Here is a 23551-nt window from a genome sequence, read left to right as displayed (position 1 = left end):
TGGCCATGGTCCTGAACAACCTGCTCTAGCTGGCCCTGCTTGAGTAGGGGGGTTGAAGCACCCGCTCTCCAGATGTTCCTGCCCAACTAAATGCCTCTGTGATTCTCTTTCCTGGCAGTACCGGGGAGTCATGCTGGGGAAGAGTTAGTCGAGTGTGCGCTGGCACGGGGAGACTTGGTCGGAGGTGTGCAAAGGGGAATGTTGTCATGTCAAAGCCTTTGTTTGATGCAGTCATGGGCTTGTGTCACATTCTGGCAGCCCCCCAAGAGCCAGTCTGTGTGGCTAGTGGTAGTGGTGGTGACCTCTTCCTAGGAGAAATCTTCTTACCCTTTTGCACCCACCCTGATGGCAAGTCGAGGCATGGCTCTCTGCCAGGTGAAATTGGAAGAGCCTTGGGCGAAGAGTGCAAGAGGAGGTGTCTCAGGCTGGGATGCAGGAGAATTTTATTGAGAGGAAAAAAGAGTGAAAAGGCAGGAGCAGCAAGTGGAAGGGAGCCGGTGTGAGGGCGAGCATCAGCCAAAGATCCTTGCATGCACTAGATTTTGCAAGCGCACCGAGGTCTTGCTGCCCTGCGGTGGGAGCAGCACGCTGGAGGTCCCCCGTGGTCTTTGGCTTGTGAGAAGGTACTTGCTTTATGCCTTGAGAGGAGGAGCCAGGCTTGGTGAGCCCACATGCCAGCAATGGCCTGGAGGTGCGTCCTCAATCCATGCCGTGGCTTCCAGGGAGTGGGTGGTTGTTGTCAGGGGTGGTGGTGAGGGCCCTTAGCAGGGGTAGCAGCCTCTTGCGCCGCTGAAGCAGCCCAGGCCTCCAAAGCCGTAGCCGTAGCCGAGGCCAAAGCCCCCGGAGACGGGCACTCCCTGGGAGCTGAGGACGTTGCCCACGGCAGCCGATGCGGAGGATCCGACGGCGGTGTTCTGGGGGAAGGAGCTGAGGATGGGTCCTGGCAGGGTGACCAGCACAGCGGGAGGCTGGATGACGACGCGGGAGTCCTCGCACTGCCTGACACAGGGCTCGTTGCAGCTGTTAGCCAGCGGGGTGGGTCCGCAGGGGCGGCAGCTGTCGTAGCAGGCCATGGGTGTGGTGTGGAGGGGCCCTGGAAGAGAGGGTGTTGAGCAGGCGGAGGGGCGTGGGGGTGCGAGGGGCGGTGTTGCAGGAGGGCGAGGGAGCGGGGAGGCCTGGTGTGGGGCTGTGGGGAGCGTGGGGGTGGGGAGGCGTCAGCGCTGCTGAGGCTGGGGTCAGAGCGTGGTGGAAGAGAGGGGCCAGGTGGGTCAGGAGAAGGAGGGGAAGGGGGCTGAGGCTCACCTTGTTGAGCGCGGAGGAGAAGGCGTCAGGAGAAGTGTGTGAGGGAGAGAGGTGCTGAGCCGGCTTTTATGCTGGTGTGCGAGGGGCGGGACAGCCTTTGCGCATGACAGCATTTTGCAGCAAGCAGCTGTTGCATGCCAGAGCCATGTAAGTAATGAGGTGGGGTGTGTTTTCCTTCCCGCAACGCTCCCTTTTCATGTCCTCCTCTTGAGGCCGTGTCCATCTGACCCTGGCGGCAGCTTTGAAGTGAGAGTAGGTATTTGGGAGGATTTGCATGGAAGGTGCGTGTCAGGGCATTTGGCAGACGCGGGCAAAGCCTAGGAGAGGTGGGGTGTCGTCAGTGAGGTCATCGCGTGGCACTGGTGTGGTGTGGTGTGGTTTGCGGGTGCGTTGTGAAGAGGGGGCCCCATTTCCTCGCAGCCCTGGCAGGCTGGTCTGGGCTTTGGAGGTCATGTGGGGCTGCCCCTTCCATTGCATTGGGTCAGTCCTTGCCTTGCTACCAGGTTGCTAAGCCCGTTTTTAGGCCTGGCCTTTCCTTTTGGGTGTCCTCTGTGGGTGTCTGGTGCCCCTCTTGTTTGACTTTGTGGTTCTTGTGGAGGACAAGCTGACTCTGAGGCAGCAACGCATCCTCATGGCAAAAGAGGCCAGGAGTCTCCAGGGCGGTGCTAGGAGGAGCGTTGCCTTCAGGTTCAGGGGAGGTGATCTTGCTCTGTCTTCAGTGCTGGTGAGGCCCCGTGTGGAGTCCTGTGTCCAGCTGAGGGCTCCCCAGTGGAAGAAGGACATGGCCTTGGTGGAGTGAGTGCAGTGCAGGGCCACCAAGACGCTGAGGGGACTGGAGCGTCCTTCCTATGAGGAGAAGCTGAGAGAGCTGGGAGATTTTTTCAGGCAGGAGGCAAGGCCACAGAGGGGAGAGGTCATCAATGTTTTTAAATCCTGGAGGCGACGGAATGAGGCCAGGGCAGTCAGGCTCTTCTCGTGGGTGGCCATGGCCAGGGCAAGGGTGGAAGGAGAAAGCAAAGACGAGCCATTTCCTTGGAAGAGAAGGCAAGGCTTTTTCAGTGTGAGGGTGGTCAAGCAGCGGAACCAGTTGTGCAGAGAGGTGTTGGAGTCTCCATCCTTGGAGATACTGACAGCCTGAGTGGCCGTGGTCGTGGATAGCCTGCTCGAGCTGACCCTGCTTGAGCAGGTTGGGTTGAAGTAGCCGAATCTCCAGAGGTTCCTTGCGCATTCACTGATTCTGTTTGCTGGGATTCTGCTTGCTGTGATGGGCAGAGAGCTGTGCTGCACAAGAAAGTTGGTCAACGGGGAGCAGAAAGAAGCCCTCATAATGCAAGGGGCAATGGTTAGCAACCTGCTACACAGCTTAGCTACACAGAGGTCTATGGGAGCGAATGGGATCCACCCAAGGGTACCGAGGGCGCTGGCGGAAGGGCTCACCAAGCCACTTTCCATCATTTGTCATCAGTCCTGGCTAAGCAGGGAGGCCCCTGTTGACTGGAGGTTAGCAAATGAAGGTAACGATAAGGTTGAGGGCTTATGGGTAAAGACCAGTGGGAAGGCCAACAAGGCAGATATCGTGGGGGGAGTCTGTTGTAGACCACCCAACCAAGATGACGAATCAGATGAAGCATTCTACAAGCGGCTGGCTGAAGTCTCACGATCGCTAGCCCTGGTTCTCGTGGGAGACGTCAACTTACCAGATCTCTGCTGCAAATACAACACAGCAGAGAGGAAACAGTGTAGGAGGTTCCTGGAGTGCGTGGAAGATAACTTCCTGACGCATCTGGTAAGCGAGCCAAGCATGGGAGGTGCCCCGCTGGACCTGCTGTTTACGAACAGAGGAGGCCTGGTGGTGATGGGAGTCCGTCTTGGGCACAGCGACCATGAAACGATAGAGTTTTCGATTGTTGGAGAAGTAAGGAGGGGGGTCAGCAAAACCACTCCCCTGGACTTCAGAAAGGCAGACTTGGGCCTTCTTAGGAGTCTGGTTGAGGGAGTGCCTTGGGAGGCAGTCCTGAAGGGCAAAGAAGTCCAGGAAGGCTGGATGTTTTTCAAGAAGGAAGTCTTAAATGCACAGGAGCAGGCCGTCCCCATGTGCCGAAAGATGAGCAGGCAGGGAAGAAGACCGGCCTGGCTGAACAGAGAGCTTCGTCTGGAACTCAGGGCAAAAAAGGAGAGCTGGCCACCTTTGGAAGAAGGGGCAGGCAACTCAGGAAGACTACAGGGATGCTGTGAGGTTATGCAGGGAGAAAATGAGAAAGGCAAAGGCCCAGCTAGAACTTAAACTGGCCACTGCACTCAGGGATAACAAAAAATGTTTCTACAAATCTATCAGCGACAAAAGGAGGGCCAAGGACTATCTCCATTCTTTGTTGGATGCAGAGGGAAGCATCGCCACAAGGGATGAGGAGAAGGCTGAGGTACTTAATGCCTTCTTTGCCTCAGTCTTTAATAGTCCGACTGGTCATCCTCGGGGTATTCAGGCCCCTGAGCTGGTTGATGGAGATAGGAAGCAGAACAAAGCCCCAGTAATCGAAGAGGTAACAGTCAGCGACCTGCTCCTCCACCTGGATGCCCACAAGTCCATGGAGCCAGATGGGCTCCATAGCCAGATGGGCGCCTGTCAGCCTGACCTCGGTGCCGGGGAAGGTCATGGAGCAGATCCTCTTGAGTGCCATCACGCAGCACATGCAGGACAATCGGGGGATCAAGCTCAGCCACCATGGGTTCATGAAGGGAAGATCCTGCTTGACCGACCTGATCTCCTTCTATGACAGGGTGACCCGCTTGGTGGATGAGGGGAAGGCTGTGGATGTTGTCCACCTGGACTTTAGTAAGGCCTTTGCCACTGTCTCCCACAGCATTCTCCTGGAGAAGCTGGCTGCTCACGGCTTGGAGAAGTGCACTCTGCGCTGGGTAAAAAACTGGCTGAATGGGCGAGGCCAGAGAGTGGTGGTGAATGGAGTTCAATCCAGTTGGTAACCGGTCACGAGTGGTGTTCCCCAGGGCTCATTACTGGGGCTGGATCTGCTCAATATCTTCACTGATGATCTGGATGAGGGGATTGAGTGCACCCTCAGTAAGTTTGCAGATGACACCAAGTTGGGTGGGAGTGTTGATCTGGTGGAGGGCAGAAAGGGTCTACAGAGGGATCTGGAGAGGCTGGATCGATGGGCCAAGACCAAGAGGTTCAACAAGGCTCAGTGCCGCGTCCTGCACTTGGGTCACAACAAGCCCATGCAAAGCTGCAGGCTTGGGGAAGAGTGGCTGGAGAGCTGCCTGGCAGAAAAGGACCTGGGGAGGCTGGTTGATACCCAGCTGCTTATGAGCCAGCAGTGTTCCCAGGTGGCCAAGAGGGCCAATGGCATCCTGGCTTGTACCAGAAATAGTGTGGCCAGTAGGACTAGGGAGGTGATAGTGCCCCTGTACTGGGCACTGGGGAGGCTGCATCTCAAATCCTGTGTTGAGTGTTGGTCCCCTGACTACAGGAAAGACACTGAGGTGCTGGAGGGTGTCGAAAGAAGAGCAAGGAGGCTGGTGAAGGGTCTGGAGCACAAGTCTGGTGAGGAGCAGCTGAGGGAGCTGGGGTGGTTTAGTTTGGCGAAGAGGCGGCTGAGGGGAGACCCTATCACTCCCTACAACTGCCTGAAAGGAGGCTGGAGCCAGGTGGGGGTGGGTCTCTTTTCCCAGCTAACAAGTGATAGAACAAGAGGAAATGGGCTCAAGTTGTGCCAGGGGAGATTTAGATTAGATATTAGGAAAAATTTCTTCACGGGGAGAGGGGTTAGGCATTGGAACAGGCTGCCCAGGGAAGTGGTGCAATCACAGTCCCTGGAGTGTTTAAAAAAACCTGTGAATGTGGTGCTGAGGGACATGGTTTAGAGGTGGACCTGGCAGTTAGGGTAACGGTTGGACTTGATCATCTCGGAGGTCCTTTCCAACCGTAATGATTCTATGATTCTACGGGTCTTTTCCAACCTAAACAAATCTATGCTTCTAAGTGCGTACTGCCAAGGGAAGCTGGCGTCACAGACATGGGCAGAAGTGCACTAGTGTGTCCAAGCGTTTGAGTAAGTGACAGGCTTGTGTCACGGGCGCGATGTCCCCATGTGCCGGTCTGTGTTGTTGTTGTTGCTGGGGCCATACTTGCTAAGAGAGGTCTTGCAGCCCCTTTCCACCCATCCCGCTGGCCTGTTGAGCCCTGGCTTGATGCTGAGTGAGGCTGGAAGAGCGTTGGGAGAAGAAAGGAAGTGGAGGCATCTTCAGGTTGGGATGGAGAAGCACTTTATTGAGAGGAAAAAGAGAGAAAAGGCAGGAGCAGCAAGTGGAAGGGAGGTGGTCTGAGGTTCAAGGAGGGCGACAATCAGCCGAGGTCCTCTGCTTGCAGTAGATTTTGCGAGAGCACAGAGATCTTCGTTCCCTACGGTGGGAGCAGCCCACTGGAGGTTCCTGGTGGTCTTTGGCTTGTCAGAGAGCGATTGCAGCAGAGAGTAGTGGGCATAGCAGAAGGGGCGATGGAAGGAAGGAAGAGGGAGAAGAGGAGGAGGTACATGGGCGATGTTTGCAGGCAGCCCGGACTGGCCCCTTCCCTGCTTCCTTGCTTGGTGCCTTGAGAGGAGGAGCCATGGACGGCAGGTGCACGTGCCAGCAGTGGCCGGGAGGTGCGTCCTCAATCCATGCCGTGGCTTCCAGGGAGTGGGTGGTTGTTGTCAGGGGTGGTGGTGAGGGCCCTTAGCAGGGGTAGCAGCCTCTTGCGCCGCTGAAGCAGCCCAGGCCTCCGAAGCCAGAGCCGTAGCCGTAGCCAAGGCCAAAGCCCCCGGAGACGGGCACTCCCTGGGAGCTGAGGACGTTGCCCACGGCAGCCGATGCGGAGGATCCAACGGCGGTGCTCTGGGGGAAGGAGCTGAGGATGGGTCCTGGCAGGGTGACCACGACGGTGGAAGGCTGGATGACGACGCGGGAGTCCTCGCACTGCCTGACACAGGGCTCGTTGCAGCTGTTAGCCAGCGGGGTGGGTCCGCAGGGGCGGCAGCTGTCGTAGCAGGCCATGGGTGTGGTGTGGAGGGGCCCTGGAAGAGATGGTGTTGAGCAGGCGGAGGGGCGTGGGGGTGCGAGGGGCGGTGTTGCAGGAGGGCGAGGGAGCGGGGAGGCCTGGTGTGGGGCTGTGGGGAGCGTGGGGGTGGGGAGGCGTCAGCGCTGCTGAGGCTGGGGTCAGAGCGTGGTGGAAGAGAGGGGCCAGGTGGGTCAGGAGAAGGAGGGGAAGGGGGTTGAGGCTCACCTTGTTGAGCGCGGAGGAGAAGGCGTCAGGAGAAGTGTGTGAGGGAGAGAGGCGCTGGGCTGGCTTTTATGCTGGTGTGCGAGGGGCGGGACAGCCTTTGCGCATGACAGCATTTTGCAGCAAGCAGCTGTTGCATGCCAGAGCCATGTAAGTAATGAGGTGGGGTGTGTTTTCCTTCCCGCAACGCTCCCTTTTCATGTCCTCCTCTTGAGGCCGTGTCCATCTGACCCTGGCGGCAGCTTTTAAGTGAGAGTATTAGAGGCCAAATGCTTGGTGTTGATGGTGTGTGTCAGGACGGGCAGAGGACATGTGTAAAGCCTAGGAGAGGTGGGGGTGTCATCAGTGAGGTCATCGCGTGGCACTGGTGTGGTGTGGTTTGCGGGTGCGTTGTGAAGAGGGGGCCCCATTTCCTTGCAGCCCTGGCAGGCTGGTCTGGGCTTTGGAGGTCATGTGGGGCTGCCCCTTCCATACCATTGGGTCAGTCCTTGCCTTGCTGCCAGGTTGCGAAGCCTGTCTTTAGGCCTGGCCTCTCCCCATTGGGTGTGCTCTGTGGGTGTCTTGGTGCCCCTCTTGCTTGTAAGGTTGTAGGTGGGAGAAAGGAGTGGTGGTGGCTGCATGCCGAAGGGTTGATGAATGACAAGGCCTCCCCCAATTGAGTCACATTGAGTGTTCGCAGGCTGTTTCTCAGGCAAGCAGTTGTTGTTCCTGAGGCAGATGAAAGGAGGTAATGAGGCGTGTTTTGAGACTGGATGTACCTAGGTTGCACCCACGAATGCTGAGGAAGCTGCCTGATGTCCTTGGGAGGCCACTCCATTATCATTTGGAAAGTGATTTAAGCTGTATTTCTTGAGCTCATTAAGAAATACAGTAAACCAACTCAACAAACTGGGGCACAATCCCTTTTGCCCAGGCTAGTTGATGACGTCAATTCACTTATTCACCATTCAAGTTATTAGGTTTCATACCTTATAACCCGTAACTCTTAACATCGTGCACCTGTGAGCAAAACAATATAATTACCTAGCCGATGGTAAGGGTGCTCCTCCTTCCTCCTCCGTCACGGTGCGGGCGTTCCTTGTGTCACAGCGGGAAGCACGAACGCCTCAGCAGTCCAGCTGCTGTTGGATCTGCTTGAAAAGCTTTTTGGGGAAGCTGAGGTTTTGTACCTTCCAGATTGGAGGGTTGGTCCATGGTTCCATACGGTAGCAGACTCTTGACTAACCGGCCAGACAAAAGAGAATGGCTGCAGGAGACAGCAATGTGCAGGTGATAATGGCTGCAGAACGGCCGTTTCCATCTTGCTGGCCACTTGTCCTGCCTAAGTGGTGCTCTCGCTTTGACCTAATGGCGCTGCTCGCAGCATACATGAGGCCGTAGCCAAAGCTGGGTTAGCCAAAATCTGCGCAGGAGTTGAGTGAACAGTCCCAGGCACCCCAGAACGTGGTTTGCCCTCTTGGCTGCCAGGGCGCGTGTGTTGAGCCTGGTGCCATGCAGCACCCTCAGATCTCTTTCTGCAGGGCTGCTCTCCAGCCACTCCTCTCCCAAGCCGTGCTCGTGTCCAGAATTGCTCCGTCCTAGGTGCAGGATCTGGCATTTGTTCCTGTTAAATTTCATCCCATCAATCACTGTCCAGTGCTCTCATCTCTCTAGATCCCTCTGCAAGTCCTCTTGTCCCTCAAGAGGCTCAACGGCACCTCCCAGTTTGGTACCATCAGCAAACTTGCTAATGGTGCAATCAACTCCTGCATCCAGGTCATTGATACAAATCTCGAACAGATCTGGCCCCAGGATTGAAGCCTAAGGAACACCGCTGGTGACCGGTCGCCAGCCAGATGGAGCCCTGTTCACTGCAGCCCTTTGAGCCCTGCCCTTCAGGCAGTTCTTCACCCAGAGCAGCGGGTACCTGCTCAGCTCACAGTTGGACAACTTGTGCAGAAGGATGCTGTGAGGGACAGGATCAAAAGCCTTCCTGAAATCCAGAAAAACTGTATCCACAGCCTTCCCGTTCATGCACGAGGCGGGTGCCTTTATCGTCAAAGGATAGGAAATTAGGCAGGCAGGACTTTCCCTCAGTGAACCCACGTTGTCTGTGCCTGGGGATTGCGTTGTCCTTTAAATTCCTTTCAGCAGCACCCAGTAGGATCTTCTCCATAATTTTTCCAGGTACTGAGGCCAGCCTAACAGGTCTGCAGTTTCTTGGGTCTTCCCTTCTGCCCTTTTTATAAATTGGAATGAGGTTGGCTAGCTTCCTGTACGCAAGGACCTCCCCAGACCCCCAAGACCTGCCCACATTCAGCGAAGGTGAGTGTCTTGAGGGTTCTTCACTGTGCGAGCAGTGCTTGTTTGTGAGGAAGAGGAGGTGAGGTAGGAAGGGTACCTGTGCTTCTGCGTTGGTGCGTGCTGGAGCGCCTGGCCGGCAAGAGGCACGCTGGGCTGTGCTGGAGGTGCCAGTGGACTCACGGCTGCCCCCCCGAAAGATGGGTTTGTGGAAGTGGATGTACATAAGTCCATGGGGAAAGATGGTTTGAACCCACGAATGCTGAGGGAGCTACCCGAGTTCCTTGCACCGGACACAGAGGAATCTGATGGAGTTGAGCAAGAGGAGATGCAAAGCCCTGTTTCTGGGGAGGAGTCACCCCCGGTAGCCGGAATGGCTGGGGCCAGTTGGATAGAAAGCAACTTAGCAGAAAAGGACCTTGTGGTCCTGGTGGAGAACAAATGGACCATGAGGTGGCAAAGCACCCTTGCTGCCAAATGGGGCCACAAGTCCCCAGGGCCTCATGAGGAAACGCGTTGCCAGCAAGTAGGGGGAGGAGACCCTTCCTGTCTCCTCAGCACGAGTGAGGTGCCATGTTGGGTGCTGTGTGCAGTTCTGGGCTCCCCAGACGGAGAATGCCATGGACGTAGTTGAACGAGACCAGTGCAGGGCCACTAAGGTGCTGAAGGGGCTGGAGCATCCTTCGCATGAGGAGAGGCTGAGAGAGCTGGGAGTGTTTAGCCAGGAGACAATAACGCGCAGGGGGGCTGTCGTAAATGTGTCTAAATCCCTGATGGCAGGGAATGAAGTCGAGGGAGCCTGGTTCTTCTGAGTAGTGCTTCCTACCAGGACAAGAGGCCATGGGCACAAGTGACAAGAGGTGGAACTCCATGGGCAAGGAAGGCCAGGCTTTTTCAGTGTGAGGGTGGTCAAAGGGCAGAAGAGGTGGTGGAGGCTCTGTCCTGGGAGATACTGAAAACCCGACTGGCCATGGTCCTGAACAACCTGCTCTAGCTGGCCCTGCTTGAGTAGGGTGGTCGAAGCACCCGCTCTCCAGATGTTCCTGCCCAACTAAATGCTTCTGTGATTCTCTTTCCTGGCAGTACCGGAGAGTCATGCTGGGGAAGAGTTAGTCGAGTGTGCGCTGGCACGGGGAGACTTGGTCGGAGGTGTGCAAAGGGGAATGTTGTCATGTCAAAGCCTTTGTTTGATGCAGTGATGGGCTTGTGTCACATTCTGGCAGCCCCCCAAGAGCCAGTCTGTGTGGCTAGTGGTAGTGGTGGTGACCTCTTCCTAGGAGAAATCTTCTTACCCTTTTGCACCCACCCTGATGGCAAGTTGAGGCATGGCTCTCTGCCAGGTGAAGTTGGAAGAGCCTTGGGCGAAGACTGCAAGAGGAGGTGTCTCAGGCTGGATGCAGGAGATGTTTATTGAGAGGAAAAAAGAGTGAAAAGGCAGGAGCAGCAAGTGGAAGGGAGCCGGTGTGAGGGCGAGCATCAGCCAAAGCCCCTTGCATGCACTAGATTTTGCAAGCGCACCGAGGTCTTGCTGCCCTGCGGTGGGAGCAGCACGCTGGAGGTCCCCCGTGGTCTTTGGCTTGTGAGAAGGTACTTGCTTTATGCCTTGAGAGGAGGAGCCATGCTTGGTGAGCCCACATGCCAGCACTGGCCTGGAGGTGCATCCTCAATCCATGCTGTGGCTTCCAGGGTGTGGGTGGTTGTTGTCAGGGGTGGTGGTGAGGGCCCTTAGCAGGGGTAGCAGCCTCTTGCGCCGCTGAAGCAGCCCAGGCCTCCAAAGCCATAGCCGTAGCCGAGGCCAAAGCCCCCGGAGACGGGCACTCCCTGGGAGCTGAGGACGTTGCCCACGGCAGCCGATGCAGAGGATCCGACGGCGGTGCTCTGGGGGAAGGAGCTGAGGATGGGTCCTGGCAGGGTGACCAGCACGGCGGGAGGCTGGATGATGACGCGGGAGTCCTCGCACTGCCTGACACAGGGCTCGTTGCAGCTGTTAGCCAGCGGGGTGGGTCCGCAGGGGCGGCAGCTGTTGTAGCAGGCCATGGGTGTGGTGTGGAGGGGCCCTGGAAGAGAGGGTGTTGAGCAGGCGGAGGGGCGTGGGGGTGCGAGGGGCGGTGTTGCAGGAGGGCGAGGGAGCGGGGAGGCCTGGTGTGGGGCTGTGGGGAGCGTGGGGGTGGGGAGGCGTCAGCGCTGCTGAGGCTGGGGTCAGAGCGTGGTGGAAGAGAGGGGCCAGGTGGGTCAGGAGAAGGAGGGGAAGGGGGTTGAGGCTCACCTTGTTGAGCGCGGAGGAGAAGGCGTGAGGAGAAGTGCGTGAGGGATAGAGGTCCTGGGCTGGCTTTTATGGTGGTGTGCGAGGGGCGGGACAGCCTTTGCGCATGACAGCATTTTGCAGCAAGCAGCTGTTGCATGCCAGAGCCATGTAAGTAATGAGGTGGGGTGTGTTTTCCTTCCCGCAACGCTGCCTTTTCATGTCCTCCTCTTGAGGCCGTGTCCATCTGACCCTGGCGGCAGCTTTGAATTGTGAGTATTAGAGGCCAAAGGCTTGGTGTTGATGGTGTGTGTCAGGACGGGCAGAGGACGCGACCAAAGCCTAGGAGAGGTGGGGTGTCGTCAGTGAGGTCATCGCGTGGCACTGGTGTGGTGTGGTGTGGTTTGCGGGTGCGTTGTGAAGAGGGGGCCCCATTTCCTCGCAGCCCTGGCAGGCTGGTCTGGGCTTTGGTGGTGTGCCGGGCGGACGGCGCTGCCCCTTGCATCGTGTTTTTTCCCTGCCTGCCTTGCTGCCAGGTTGCTAAGCCCGTTTCTAGGCCTGGCCTTTCCCTTTGGGTGTGCGCTGTGAGTGTCTGGTGCCCCTCTTGTTTGAATTTGTGGTTCTTGTGGAGGACAAGCTGACTGCGAGGCAGCCATGCACCCTTGTGGCAAACGAGGCCAAGATTCTCCAGGGCGGCGTCAAGAAGAGCATTGCCATGAGGTCGGGGGAGGTGATCTTGCTCTCTTTTTAGCGCTGGTGAGGCCCCGTGTGGAGTCCTGTGTCCAGCTGAGGGCTCCCCAGTGGAAGAAGGACATGGCCTTGGTGGAGTGAGGGCCATGCAGGGCCACCAAGATGTTGAGGGGACTGGAGCATCCTTCCTATGAGGAGAAGCTGAGAGAGCTGGGAGGTTTTTTCAGGCAGGAGGCAAGGCCGTGCATGGAAGATGACATCAATATTTGTAATCCCGGATGGGAGGGAATGAGGCCCGTGGAGTCAGACTCCTCTCATGGGTGGCCATGACCAGGGCAAGGGTGGATGGAGAAAGCAGAGAAGACGTGCCATTTCCTTGGAAGGGAAGGCAAGGCTTTTTCAGCGTGAGGGTGGTCAAGCAGCAGAATCATTTGCGCCGAGATGTGTTGGAGTCTCCATCCTCGGAGATACTGAAAAGACAACTGGCCATGGTCGTGGACAGCCTGCTCGAGCTGACCCTGCTTGAGCAGGTTGGGTTGAAGTAGCCAATCTCCAGAGGTTCCTTGCCCATTCACTGATTCTGTTTGCTGTGATTCTGCTTGCTGTGATGGGCAGAGAGCTGTGCTGCGCAAGAAAGTTGGTCAACGGGGAGCAGAAGGAAGCCTTCATAATGCAAAGGGCAATGGTTAGCGACCTGCTACACCACTTAGCCACAGACAGGTGTATGGGAGCGAATGGGATCCACCCAAGGGTACCGAGGGAGCTGGCGGAAGGGCTCACCAAGCCACTTTCCATCATTTGTCATCAGTCCTGGCTAAGCGGGGAGGTCCCTGTTGACCGGAGGTTAGCAAATGTGGTGCCCATCATGAAGAAGGGCCAGAAAGAGGATCCGGGGAATTACAGGCATGTCAGACTGACCTTGGTACCAGGGAAGGTTATGGAGCAGGTCATTCTGAGTGCCTTCACTCGGCAGTTACAGGACAACCAGGTGATGAGGCCCAGTCAGCACGGGTTTATGAAAGGCAGGTCCTGCTTGACTATCCTGAACTACGATGAGAAGATGACGTGCTTAGTAGACGAGGGAGAGGCTTTGGATGTTTTTTACCTGGCCTTTAGTAAAGCCTTTGACACTGTTTCCCACAGCATTCTCCTGGAGAAACTGGCTGCTTGTGGCTCGGACGGGAGTACTCTTTGCTGGTTAAAAAACTGGCCGGATAGCTGGGCCCAAAGAGTGTGGTGAATGGAGATAAAGCCAGTTGGTGCTGGTGACAAGTGGTGTTCTCCAGGGCTGAGTGTTGAGGCCAGGTCTGTTTAATATCTTTATCAACGATCTGGACGAGACGAACAAGTGCACCCTCAGTAAGTTTGCAGATGAAGCCAAGCTGGGCGGGAGCGTTGATCTGGTGGAGGGCAGAAAGGGTCTACAGAGGGATCTGGAGAGGCTGGATCAATGGGCCGAGTGCAATTCTAGGAGATTTAACAAGGCTCAGTGCCAGGTCCTGCACTTGGGTCACAACAACGCCATGTAACGCTGCAGGCTTGGGGAAGAGTGGCTGGAAAGGTGCGTGAGGGAAAAGGAGCTGGGGGTGTTGCTTGATACCCGGTTGCTTATGAGCCGGCAGTGTGCCCAGGTGGCCAAGAAGGCCAATGGCATCGTGGCTTGTGTCAGAAATAGTGTGGCCAGCAGGACCAGGGAGGTGATCGTCCCCCTCAACTTGGCACTGGTGAGGCCGCACCTTGAATACAGTGTTGAGTGTTGGGCCCCTGACTACAAGAAAGACACTGAGGTGCTGGAGGGTGTCCAAAGAAGGGCAACGAAGCTGCTGGAGGGTCTGGAGCACAAGTCTGGTGAGGAGCAGCTGAGGGAGCTGGGGGTTCTTTAGTTTGGCGAAGAGGAGGCTGAGGGGAGACCTTGTCGCTCTCTACAACGGCCTGAAAGGAGGCTGTAGCGAGGTGGGTGTCAGTCTCTTCTCCCAAGTAACAAGTGATGGGACAAGAGGAAATGGTCTCAAATTGTGCCAGGGGAGCTTTAGATGTGCCGGTCTATGTTGTTGTTGTTGCTGGGGGCGATGCTTGCTAAGAGAGGTCTTGCAGCCCCTTTCCATCCCTCCCGCTGGACTGTTGAGCCCTGGCTTTGTGCTGGGTGAGGTTGGAAGAGCGTTGGGAGAAGAAAGGAAGTGGAGGCATCTTCAGGCTGGGCTGCAGAAGCACTTTATTGAGAGGAAAAAGAGAGAAAAGGCAGGAGCAGCAAGTGGAAGGGAGGTGGTCTGAGGTGCAAGTAGGCTGACCATCAGCCGAGGTCCTTGGCTTGCAGTTGATTTTGCTGACCATCAGCCGAGGTCCTTTGCTTGCAGTTGATTTTGCCAGAGCAGCAATATCTTCCTTCCCTACGATGACAGCAGCCCACCGGAGGCTCCTGGTGGTCTTTGGCTTGTGAGAACGTAGTTGCAGCAGAGAGTAGTGGACGTAGCAGAAGAGACAGTGCCAAGAAGGAAGAGGGAGAAGAGGCAGAGGTACACGGGCCATGTTTGCAGGCAGCCCAGGCTGGCCCTTTCCCTGCTTCCTTTCTTGGTGCCTTGAGAGGAGGAGCCGTCGATGGCAGGTGCACGTGCCAGCAGCGGCCGGGAGGTTCATCCTCAATCCATGCCGTGGCTTCCAGGGAGTGGGTGGTTGTTGTCAGGGGTGGTGGTGAGGGCCCTTAGCAGGGGTAGCAGCCTCTTGCGCCGCTGAAGCAGCCCAGGCCTCCAAAGCCGTAGCCGTAGCCGAGGCCAAAGCCCCCGGAGACGGGCACTCCCTGGGAGCTGAGGACGTTGCCCACGGCAGCCGATGCGGAGGATCCGACGGCGGTGCTCTGGGGGAAGGAGCTGAGGATGGGTCCTGGCAGGGTGACCACGACGGTGGAAGGCTGGATGACGACGCGGGAGTCCTCGCACTGCCTGACACAGGGCTCGTTGCAGCTGTTAGCCAGCGGGGTGGGTCCGCAGGGGCGGCAGCTGTCGTAGCAGGCCATGGGTGTGGTGTGGAGGGGCCCTGGAAGAGAGGGTGTTGAGCAGGCGGAGGGGCGTGGGGGTGCGAGGGGCGGTGCTGTAGGAGGGCGAGGGAGCGGGGAGACCTGGTGTGGGGCTGTGGGGAGCGTGGGGGTGGGGAGGCGTCAGCGCTGCTGAGGCTGGGGTCAGAGCGTGGTGGAAGAGAGGGGCCAGGTGGGTCAGGAGAAGGAGGGGAAGGGGGTTGAGGCTCACCTTGTTGAGCACGGAGGAGAAGGCGTCAGGAGAAGTGTGTGAGGGAGAGAGGCGCTGAGCCGGCTTTTATGGTGGTGTGCGAGGGGCGGGACAGCCTTTGCGCATGACAGCATTTTGCAGCAAGCAGCTGTTGCATGCCAGAGCCATGTAAGTAATGAGGTGGGGTGTGTTTTCCTTCCCGCAATTGTCCAATTTCATGTCCTCCTCTTGAGGCTGTGTCCATCTGACCCTGGCGGCAGCTTTTAAGTGAGAGTATTAGAGGCCAAAGGCTTGGTGTTGATGGTGCGTGTCAGGACGGGCAGAGGACATGTGTAAAGCCTAGGAGAGGTGGGGGTGTCATCAGTGAGGTCATCGCGTGGCACTGGTGTGGTGTGGTTTGCGGGTTTGTAGTGAAGAGGGGTCCCCATTTCCTCGCAGCCCTGGCAGCCTGGTCTGGGCTTTGGAGGTGTCCTGGGCATCAGGTGCTTCCCCTTCCATTGCATTGGGTCAGTCCTTGCCTTGCTGCCAGGTTGCTAAGCCTGTCTGTAGTCCTGGCTTTTCCCAACTGGGTTTGCTCTGTGGTTGCCTTGGTTCCCCTCTTGCTTGTAAGGTTGTGGGTGGGAGAAAGGAGGCTGCGTGTTTGGGCTTGTGCCCCCTTGGTGCCGTCCCTGGGGGTGGCAGTGCAGGCAGGCAGAGGAGGGCCGCTTGTGAGAGCAGGCCATTGTGCTGGTCGCCCTGGTTCAGGGTTCGCAAGCCCTGTGATGTGGGGAGCCCTGGCAGGCTCCCCAAAGGCTTGTGTTGGCCCCTCCGTAGCACTCCCCTTAGCTGTGGCCAGCACGTTTGCAGGGTGGGCTGTGGTGTGAAGCGATGCTTACGCTGTGGCGTGATGCGTCCAAAGAAGAGCAAGGCAGCTGGTGAAGGACCTAGAGAAGAAGACTTCTGAGGAGCAGTTGAGGGACCTGGGGGTGTTTAGTTTGCAGAAAAAGAAGGCTGAGGGGAGACCTTATTGCTGCCTACAGTCACCTGAGAGGAGGATGTAAAGAGGTGGGTGTTGGTCTCTCAGCCTTAGTAACAACTGACAGGAGAAGAGGAAACAGCCTCAAGATGTGCCAGGGGAGGTTTGGATTGGGTATTAGGAACAATTTCTTCATGAGAAGTGTTATCAAGCACTGGACCAGGCTGCCCAGGGAAGTGGTTGAGTCTCCATCCCGGGAGGTATCTAAAAGACGCGTAGATGTGTCGCTCAGGGACGTGGTTTAGCAGTGGACTTGGCAGTGTTTGTTTCACGGTTGGACTCACTACTGTTAAGGGTCTTTTCCAAGCTCCATGACTCTCTGATTGGATATGGGGCACCCTGCAAGGGCAGGGGAGCTTCTGGAGAGCCCATGAGTGTGTCGAGAGGCAGAGGGGGAGTGGAGGTGGCAGGCAGGGGAGGTGGTGAGCCAGGGCCTTTGGGGTGTTGTTTTGGGGTGAGTGCCGAGGGGTGAGGCCATTTCTCTGCACAGTGCCTGACGGGCTGACAGAGGATTTGGAGCTTGCGGAGGGGAGCTGGAGGTGAGCACGTGGCTGCAGAGGGGAGGCCCTGGTGGTGGTGGCTGCATGCCGAAGGGTGGATGAATGGCAAGGCCTGCCCCAAGTGAGCTGAGGTGAGTGTTTGTCAGGCCGTTTGTCAGGCGAGCAGTGGTTGTCGCTGAGGAAGATGAAGGGCGGCAGGAAGGAGTGCTTTGCGACTGGATGTACGCAAGAGCACGGGGCTTGACTGGTGGTAGCCACGAATGCTGAGGGAGCTGTCTGATGTCCTTGGGAGGCCACTCTCCATTAACTTGGAAAGGTCCTGGTGTGTGGGGGCAGTTCCTGAAGACTGGAAGAGAGCTCCTTGGCTTCCTCTCTTGAAGAAGATCAGGGGAAGACATTTGAGAAAATCCTCCCGGGAAGCCCTACCAGGACTAGGAAGTCAAGAAGGTGCTGGGGAGTGGTTGGTGTGGACTTACGAAGGAGAAATCATGCTTGACCAACCTCTGTGTCTTCCGGATGTAAGCAACTGGATGTCGGACAAGGGGAGAGGAAGGAGTGCTTTGCGACTGGATGTACGTAAGAGCATGGGGCTTGACTGGTGGTAGCCACAAATGTTGAGGGAGCTGTCTGATGTCCTTGGGAGGTCCTTCTCGATAATGTTGGAAATATCATTGCACCTGGGAGCAGTTCCTGCTGGCTGGAAGAGAGCTCCTTGTCCTCCTCTCTTGAAGAAGATGAGGAAGGAAGATGTGGGAAAGTAGAGGCTGGTGAGCCTGACCTTGTCCTGTGGAAGGTGATGGAGGAAATGCTGCCGGGAAGCCCTGCCAAGCCGAGGCAGGACAAGAAGGTGCTGGGGAGTTGTCAGCGTGGATTTACAAAGGGGATCTTTGATCTTGACTGATCTCAGTGTCTTCTATGTTGAAGTGTCTCGCTTTGTGGAGGAATAGAGAGCCATGGCTGGTGTTTACCTCGACTTTCTTGTAAAGCCTTTGATGCTTTCTCCCCTTGCACGCTCATAGCATGTGGGGCCAACACCGTTCAACATCCTCATCCACATCCCCCTCAGGAAGTTGGCAGATGATGCAAAATCTGGAGGAGTGGCTGAGACACCCCATGATTTTGGCACCCTTCAGATGGACCTGGAGAGGCCAGAGACTGGGGCAGAGAGAAATCTCCTGATGTTGGACAGGGGGAAGTGCCAAGTCCTGCATCTGGGGAGGAATAGTGCTGGGCACCAGGACATTCTGGGGGCAGAGACGCTAGAAAGCAGCTTTGCTGAGGACAACTTTGTGGTTCTTGTGGAGGACAAGCTGACTACAAGGCAGCAATGCACCCTTGCAGCAAAAGAGGCCAAGATTCTCCAGGGCAGCACTGGGAAGAGCATTGCCAGCAGGTCCGGGGAGGTGATCTTGCTCTGTCTTCAGTGCTGGTGAGGCCCCGTGTGGAGTGCTGTGTCCAGCTGAGGGCTCCCCAGTAGAAGAAGCACATGGCCTTAGTGGAGTGAGTGCCCTGCAGGGCCACCAAGATGCTGAGGGGACTGGAGCATCCTTCCTATGAGGAGAAGCTGAGAGAGCTGGGAGGGTTTTTCAGGCAGGAGGCAAGGCTGCACAGGGGAGAGGTCAGCAATGTGTGTAAAACCCGGATGGGAGGGAATGAGGCCAGGGGATTCAGGCAATTCTCATGAGTGGCCATGGCCAGGGGAAGGGTGGATGGAGAAAGCTGAGAAGTCGTACCATTTCCTTGGAAGGGAAGGCAAGGCTTTTTCAGTGTGAGGCTGGTCAAAGAGTGGAACCGTCTGCGCAAAGAGGTGTTGGAGTCTCCATCCCTGGCTATATTGAAACCCTGACTGGCCGTGGTCGTGGACAGCCTGCTTGAGCTGACCCTGCTTGAGCAGGTTGGGTTGAAGTAGCCAATCTCCAGAGATTCCTTGCGCACTCACTGATTCTGTTTGCTGTGATTCTGCTTGCTGTGATGGGCAGAGAGTTGTGCTGGGGAAGAGAGTTGGTCAAGTGTGTGCTGCCATGGGGAGCTTGCATCAGAGGCATGGGTAGAAGTGCATTAACATATGCAAGGCTTTCTTTGGGCAAGTGAAGGGTTTGTGTGATGGCTTGGAAGCCCTCTGGGTGACATTGGGTGGTGTTGCTGGGACCATACTTGTCACAAGAGGTCTGGTAGCCCCCTTTTGACCCACCCCGCTGTCCTGTTGAGCCTTGGCTTGGTGCGGGGTGAAGTTGGAAGAGCATTGGGAGAAGAAAGGAAGAGGAGGAGTCTCAGGCTGGGATGCAGGACAATTTTATTGAGAGAAAAGAGAGAGTGAAAAGGAAGGAGCACCAAGTTAAAGGGCGCAGGACTGAGGTTGAAGTAGGGCGACCATCAGCCAAGGTCCTTTGCTTCCAGTAGATTTTGCGAGACCACAGAGATCTTCCTTCCCTACGGTGGGAGCAGCCCACCGGAGGTTCCTGGTGGTCTTTGGCTTGTCAGAGAGCGATTGCAGCAGAGAGTAGTGGGCATAGGAGAAGGGGCGCTGCAAGGAAGGAAGAGGGAGAAGAGGAGGAGGTACACGGGCCATGTTTGCAGGCAGCCCAGGCTGGCCCCTTCCCTGCTTCCTTGGTGCCTTGAGAGGAGGAGCCATGGACGGCAGGTGCACGTGCCAGCAATGGCCTGGAGGTGCGTCCTCAATCCACGCTGTGGCTTCCAGGGAGTGGGCGATTGGTGTCAGGGGTGGTGGTGAGGGCCCTTAGCAGGGGTAGCAGCCTCTTCTGCCGCTGAAGCAGCCCAGGCCTCCGAAGCCAGAGCCATAGCCGTAGCCGAGGCCAAAGCCCCCGGAGACGGGCACTCCCTGGGAGCTGAGGACGTTGCCCACGGCAGCCGATGCGGAGGATCCGACGGCGGTGCTCTGGGGGAAGGAGCTGAGGATGGGTCCTGGCAGGGTGACCACGACGGTGGAAGGCTGGATGACGACGCGGGAGTCCTCGCACTGCCTGACACAGGGCTCGTTGCAGCTGTTAGCCAGCGGGGTGGGTCCGCAGGGGCGGCAGCTGTCGTAGCAGGCCATGGGTGTGGTGTGGAGGGGCCCTGGAAGAGAGGGTGTTGAGCAGGCGGAGGGGCGTGGGGGTGCGAGGGGCGGTGTTGCAGGAGGGCGAGGGAGCGGGGAGGCCTGGTGTGGGGCTGTGGGGAGCGTGGGGGTGGGGAGGCGTCAGCGCTGCTGAGGCTGGGGTCAGAGCGTGGTGGAAGAGAGGGGCCAGGTGGGTCAGGAGAAGGAGGGGAAGGGGGTTGAGGCTCACCTTGTTGAGCGCGGAGGAGAAGGCGTGAGGAGAAGTGTGTGAGGGAGAGAGGCGCTGGGCTGGCTTTTATGCTGGTGTGCGAGGGGCGGGACAGCCTTTGCGCATGACAGCATTTTGCAGCAAGCAGCTGTTGCATGCCAGAGCCATGTAAGTAATGAGGTGGGGTGTGTATTCCTTCCCGCAATTGTCCGATTTTACGTCCTCCTCTTGAGGCCGTGTCCATCTGATCCTGGCGGCAGCTTTGAACTGTGAGCATTAGAGGCCAAAGGTTTGGTGTTGATGGTGCGTGTCAGGACGGGCAGAGGACATGTGTAAAGGATAGGACGCGTGGGGTGTCGTCAGTGAGGTCACCCCTGTCACTGGTGTGGTGTGGTTTGCAGGTGCGTAGTGAAGAGGGGGCCCCTTTTCCTTGTGGCCCTAATGAGCTGGTCTGGGCTTTGGAGCTGTGCTGGGCTTGAGGGGCTTCTTCTTGCATTGCATTGGGTCAGTCCTTGCCTTGCTGCCAGGTTGCTAAGGCCGTTTTTAGTCCTGGCCTTTCCCACTGGGTGTGCTCTGTGGTTGCCTTGGTGCCCCTCTTGCTTGTAAGGCTGTAGGTGGGAGAAAGGAGGCTGCGTGTTTGGGCTTGTGCCCCCTTGGTGCTGTCCCTGGGGGTGGCAGTGCAAGCAGGCAGAGGAGGGCTGCTTTTGAGGGCACGCTGTTGTCCCGGTAGCCCTGGTTCAGAGTTCGGGAGCCCTGCCAGGCTCCCCAAAGGCTTGTGTTGGCCCCTCCGTAGCGCTCCCCTTAGCTGTGGTCGGCACGTTTGCAGGCTGGGCTGTGGCATAATTTGTGCAGAGAAGAGCAGGGCAGCTGGTGAAGGATCTGTGGAGAGGCTGAGGGAACTGGGGATTTTAATTTGCAGAAAAAGAAGGCTGAAGGATGACCTTCTCGCTCTCTACAATCCCCTGAAAGGAGGATGTAACGAGGTGGGTGTCGGTCTCTCATCCCTAGTAATAAGTGATAGAAGAGGAAATGGCCTTCAAGATGTGCCAGGGGAGGTTTAGATTGGGTATTAGAAATAATTTCTTCACAGAAGGGGTTATCAAGCACTGGAACAGGGAAGTGGTTGTGTCCCCATCCTGAGAGGTATCTACAACACGTGTAATGTGGTGCTCAGGGACATGGTTTTGTGGTGGACTTGGCAGTGTTGGTTAATGGTTGCACTCAATGATCTTAAGGGTCTTTTCCAACCTAAATAAATCCATGCTTCTAAGTGTGTGCTGCCAAGGGAAGCTGGCGTCAGAGACATGGGCAGAAGCGCATTAGTGTGTCCAAGCCTTTGTTTGAGTAAGTTTTCGTCTTGTGTCACGGGCTTGATGTCCCCATGTGCTGGTCTGTGTTGTTGTTGTTGCTGGGGCCATACTTGCTAAGAGAGGTCTTGCAGCCCCTTTCCACCCACCCCGCTGGCCTGTTGAGCCCTGGCTTGATGCTGAGTGAGGCTGGAAGAGCGTTGGGAGAAGAAAGGAAGTGGAGGCATCTTCAGGCTGGGATGGAGAAGCACTTTATTGAGAGGAAAAAGAGAGAAAAGGCAGGAGCAGCAAGTGGAAGGGAGGTGGTCTGAGGTGCAAGTGGGGTGACCATCAGCTGTGGTCCCTTGTGTGAGATAGCTCTAGCCAGAGCCTCAAGATCGTCCTTTTCTGCAGTGGGAGCGGCACGCTGGAGGTCCCCCGTGGTCTCTGGCTTGTGAAAACGTAGTTGCAGCAGAGAGCAGTGGGCGTCGGAGACGAGGCAGAGCCAAGAAGGAAGAGGGAGAAGAGGAGGAGGTACACGGGCCATGTTTGCAGGCAGCCCGGGCTGGCCCCTTCCCTGCTCCTTGCTTGGGGCCTTGAGAGGAGGAGCTGTGCACGGCAGGTGCACGTGCCTGCAACGGCTGGAAGGTGCGTCCTCAATCCATGCCATGGCTTCCAGGGCGTTGCTGCCTTGCTCCCTGATCACTAAGCCTGTCCTCAGGCCTGGCCTTTCCCGCTGGGTGTGCTCTGTGGGTGTCTGGAGCCCCTGTTGTTTGACTTTGAGGTTCTTGTGGAGGATAAGCTGACTCCGAGGCAGCAATGCAGCCTTGTGGCAAAAGAGACCAGGAATCTCCACAGCAGCGTTGGGTCGAGCATTGCCAGCGGGTCGGGGGAGGCGATCTTGCTCTGTCTTCTGTGCTGGTGAGGCCCCGTGTGGAGTGCTGTGTCCAGCTGAGGGCTTCCCAGTGGAAGAAGGACATGGCCTTAGTGGAGTGAGTGCTGTGCAGGGCCACCAAGATGTTGAGGGGACTGGAGCATCCTTCCTATGAGGAGAAGCTGAGAGAGCTGGGAGGGTTTTGAGCCAGGAGCCAAGGCTGCGCAGGGGAGAGGTCATCAATGTTTGTAAATCCGAGATGGGAGGGAAAGAGGCCAGGGGAGTCAGGCTCTTCTCATGGGTAGCCATGGCCAGGGGAAGGGTGGATGGAGAAAGCAGAGAAGACGTGCCATTTCCTTGGAAGGGAAGGCAAGGCTTTTTCAGCGTGAGGGTGGTCAAAGAGTGGAACCGTCTGTGCAGAGAAATCTTGGAGTCTCCATCCCTGGCTTTATTGAAACCCTGACTGGTCATGGTCGTGGACAGCCTGCTCGAGCTGACCCTGCTTGAGCAGGTTGGGTTGAAGTAGCCAATCTCCAGAGATTCCTTGCGCACTCACTGATTCTGCTTGCTGTGATTCTGCTTGCTGTGATTCTGCTTGCTGTGATGGGCAGAGAGTTGTGCTGGGGAAGAGAGTTGGTCAAGTGTGTGCTGCCATGGGGAGCTTGCATCAGAGGCATGGGTAGAAGTGCATTAACGTATGCAAGGCTTTCTTTGGGCAAGTGAAGGGTTTGTGTGATGGCTTGGAAGCCCTCTGGGTGCCAGTGGGTGGTGTTGCTGGGGCCATACTTGTGACGAGAGGTCTGGTAGCCCCTTTTTGACCCACCCCGCTGTCCCGTTGAGCCCTGGCTTTGTGCTGAGTGAGGTTGGGAGAAGAAAGGAAGAGGAGGCATGTCAGGGTGGGATGCAGGAGAATTTTATTGAGAGGAAAAAAAGAGTGAAAAGGCAGGAGCAGCAAGTGGAAGGGAACCAGTGTGAGGGCGAGCATCAGCCAAAGCCCCTTGCATGCACTAGATTTTGCAAGCGCACCGAGGTCTTGCTGCCCTGCGGTGGGAGCAGCACGCTGGAGGTCCCCTGTGGTCTTTGGCTTGTGAGAAGGTACTTGCTTTATGCCTTGAGAGGAGGAGCCATGTTTGGTGAGGCCACGTGCCAGCAATGGCCTGGAGGTGCGTCCTCAATCCATGCTGTGGCTTCCAGGGAGTGGGTGGTTGTTGTCAGGGGTGGTGGTGAGGGCCCTTAGCAGGGGTAGCAGCCTCTTGCGCCGCTGAAGCAGCCCAGGCCTCCAAAGCCGTAGCCGTAGCCGAGGCCAAAGCCCCCGGAGACGGGCACTCCCTGGGAGCTGAGGACGTTGCCCACGGCAGCCGATGCGGAGGATCCAACGGCGGTGTTCTGGGGGAAGGAGCTGAGGATGGGTCCTGGCAGGGTGACCACGACGGTGGAAGGCTGGATGACGACGCGGGAGTCCTCGCACTGCCTGACACAGGGCTCGTTGCAGCTGTTAGCCAGCGGGGTGGGTCCGCAGGGGCGGCAGCTGTCGTAGCAGGCCATGGGTGTGGTGTGGAGGGGCCCTGGAAGAGAGGGTGTTGAGCAGGCGGAGGGGCGTGGGGGT

General features: G+C 57.2%; 6 protein-coding genes across 6 annotated transcripts; all 6 read right to left on the bottom strand.

The window, feature by feature from the left end:
* Window positions 1-761: 761 nt before the first annotated feature.
* Window positions 762-1073, bottom strand: LOC309597181 (feather keratin-like; the record flags this gene model as incomplete). The annotated part of the gene is made up of 1 exon (XM_082326324.1): window positions 762-1073. One exon carries the CDS (start codon window positions 1071-1073, stop codon window positions 762-764), a length of 312 nt encoding a protein of 103 aa, XP_082182450.1.
* A 4960-nt stretch (window positions 1074-6033) lies between these two features.
* On the bottom strand, window positions 6034-6351 carry LOC309597157 (feather keratin-like; the record flags this gene model as incomplete). Its single annotated transcript, XM_082326264.1, has 1 exon — window positions 6034-6351. One exon carries the CDS (start codon window positions 6349-6351, stop codon window positions 6034-6036), a length of 318 nt encoding a protein of 105 aa, XP_082182390.1.
* A 4231-nt stretch (window positions 6352-10582) lies between these two features.
* LOC309597166 (feather keratin-like) lies at window positions 10583-10894 on the bottom strand (the record flags this gene model as incomplete). The annotated part of the gene is made up of 1 exon (XM_082326286.1): window positions 10583-10894. One exon carries the CDS (start codon window positions 10892-10894, stop codon window positions 10583-10585), a length of 312 nt encoding a protein of 103 aa, XP_082182412.1.
* A 3593-nt stretch (window positions 10895-14487) lies between these two features.
* On the bottom strand, window positions 14488-14799 carry LOC309597184 (feather keratin-like; the record flags this gene model as incomplete). The annotated part of the gene is made up of 1 exon (XM_082326327.1): window positions 14488-14799. One exon carries the CDS (start codon window positions 14797-14799, stop codon window positions 14488-14490), a length of 312 nt encoding a protein of 103 aa, XP_082182453.1.
* Window positions 14800-19259: 4460 nt separating this feature from the next.
* Window positions 19260-19577, bottom strand: LOC309597162 (feather keratin-like; the record flags this gene model as incomplete). The annotated part of the gene is made up of 1 exon (XM_082326273.1): window positions 19260-19577. The coding sequence occupies one exon, from the start codon at window positions 19575-19577 to the stop codon at window positions 19260-19262; it is 318 nt and encodes a 105-aa protein (XP_082182399.1).
* A 3601-nt stretch (window positions 19578-23178) lies between these two features.
* Window positions 23179-23490, bottom strand: LOC309595057 (feather keratin-like; the record flags this gene model as incomplete). The annotated part of the gene is made up of 1 exon (XM_082321521.1): window positions 23179-23490. The coding sequence occupies one exon, from the start codon at window positions 23488-23490 to the stop codon at window positions 23179-23181; it is 312 nt and encodes a 103-aa protein (XP_082177647.1).
* Window positions 23491-23551: the final 61 nt, after the last annotated feature.

Source organism: Platalea leucorodia (assembly GCF_965183815.1).
Source record: "Platalea leucorodia genome assembly, chromosome: 1".
NCBI classification, from domain to species: domain Eukaryota; kingdom Metazoa; phylum Chordata; class Aves; order Pelecaniformes; family Threskiornithidae; genus Platalea; species Platalea leucorodia.
This window is presented reverse-complemented; position numbering and strand designations above follow the sequence as displayed.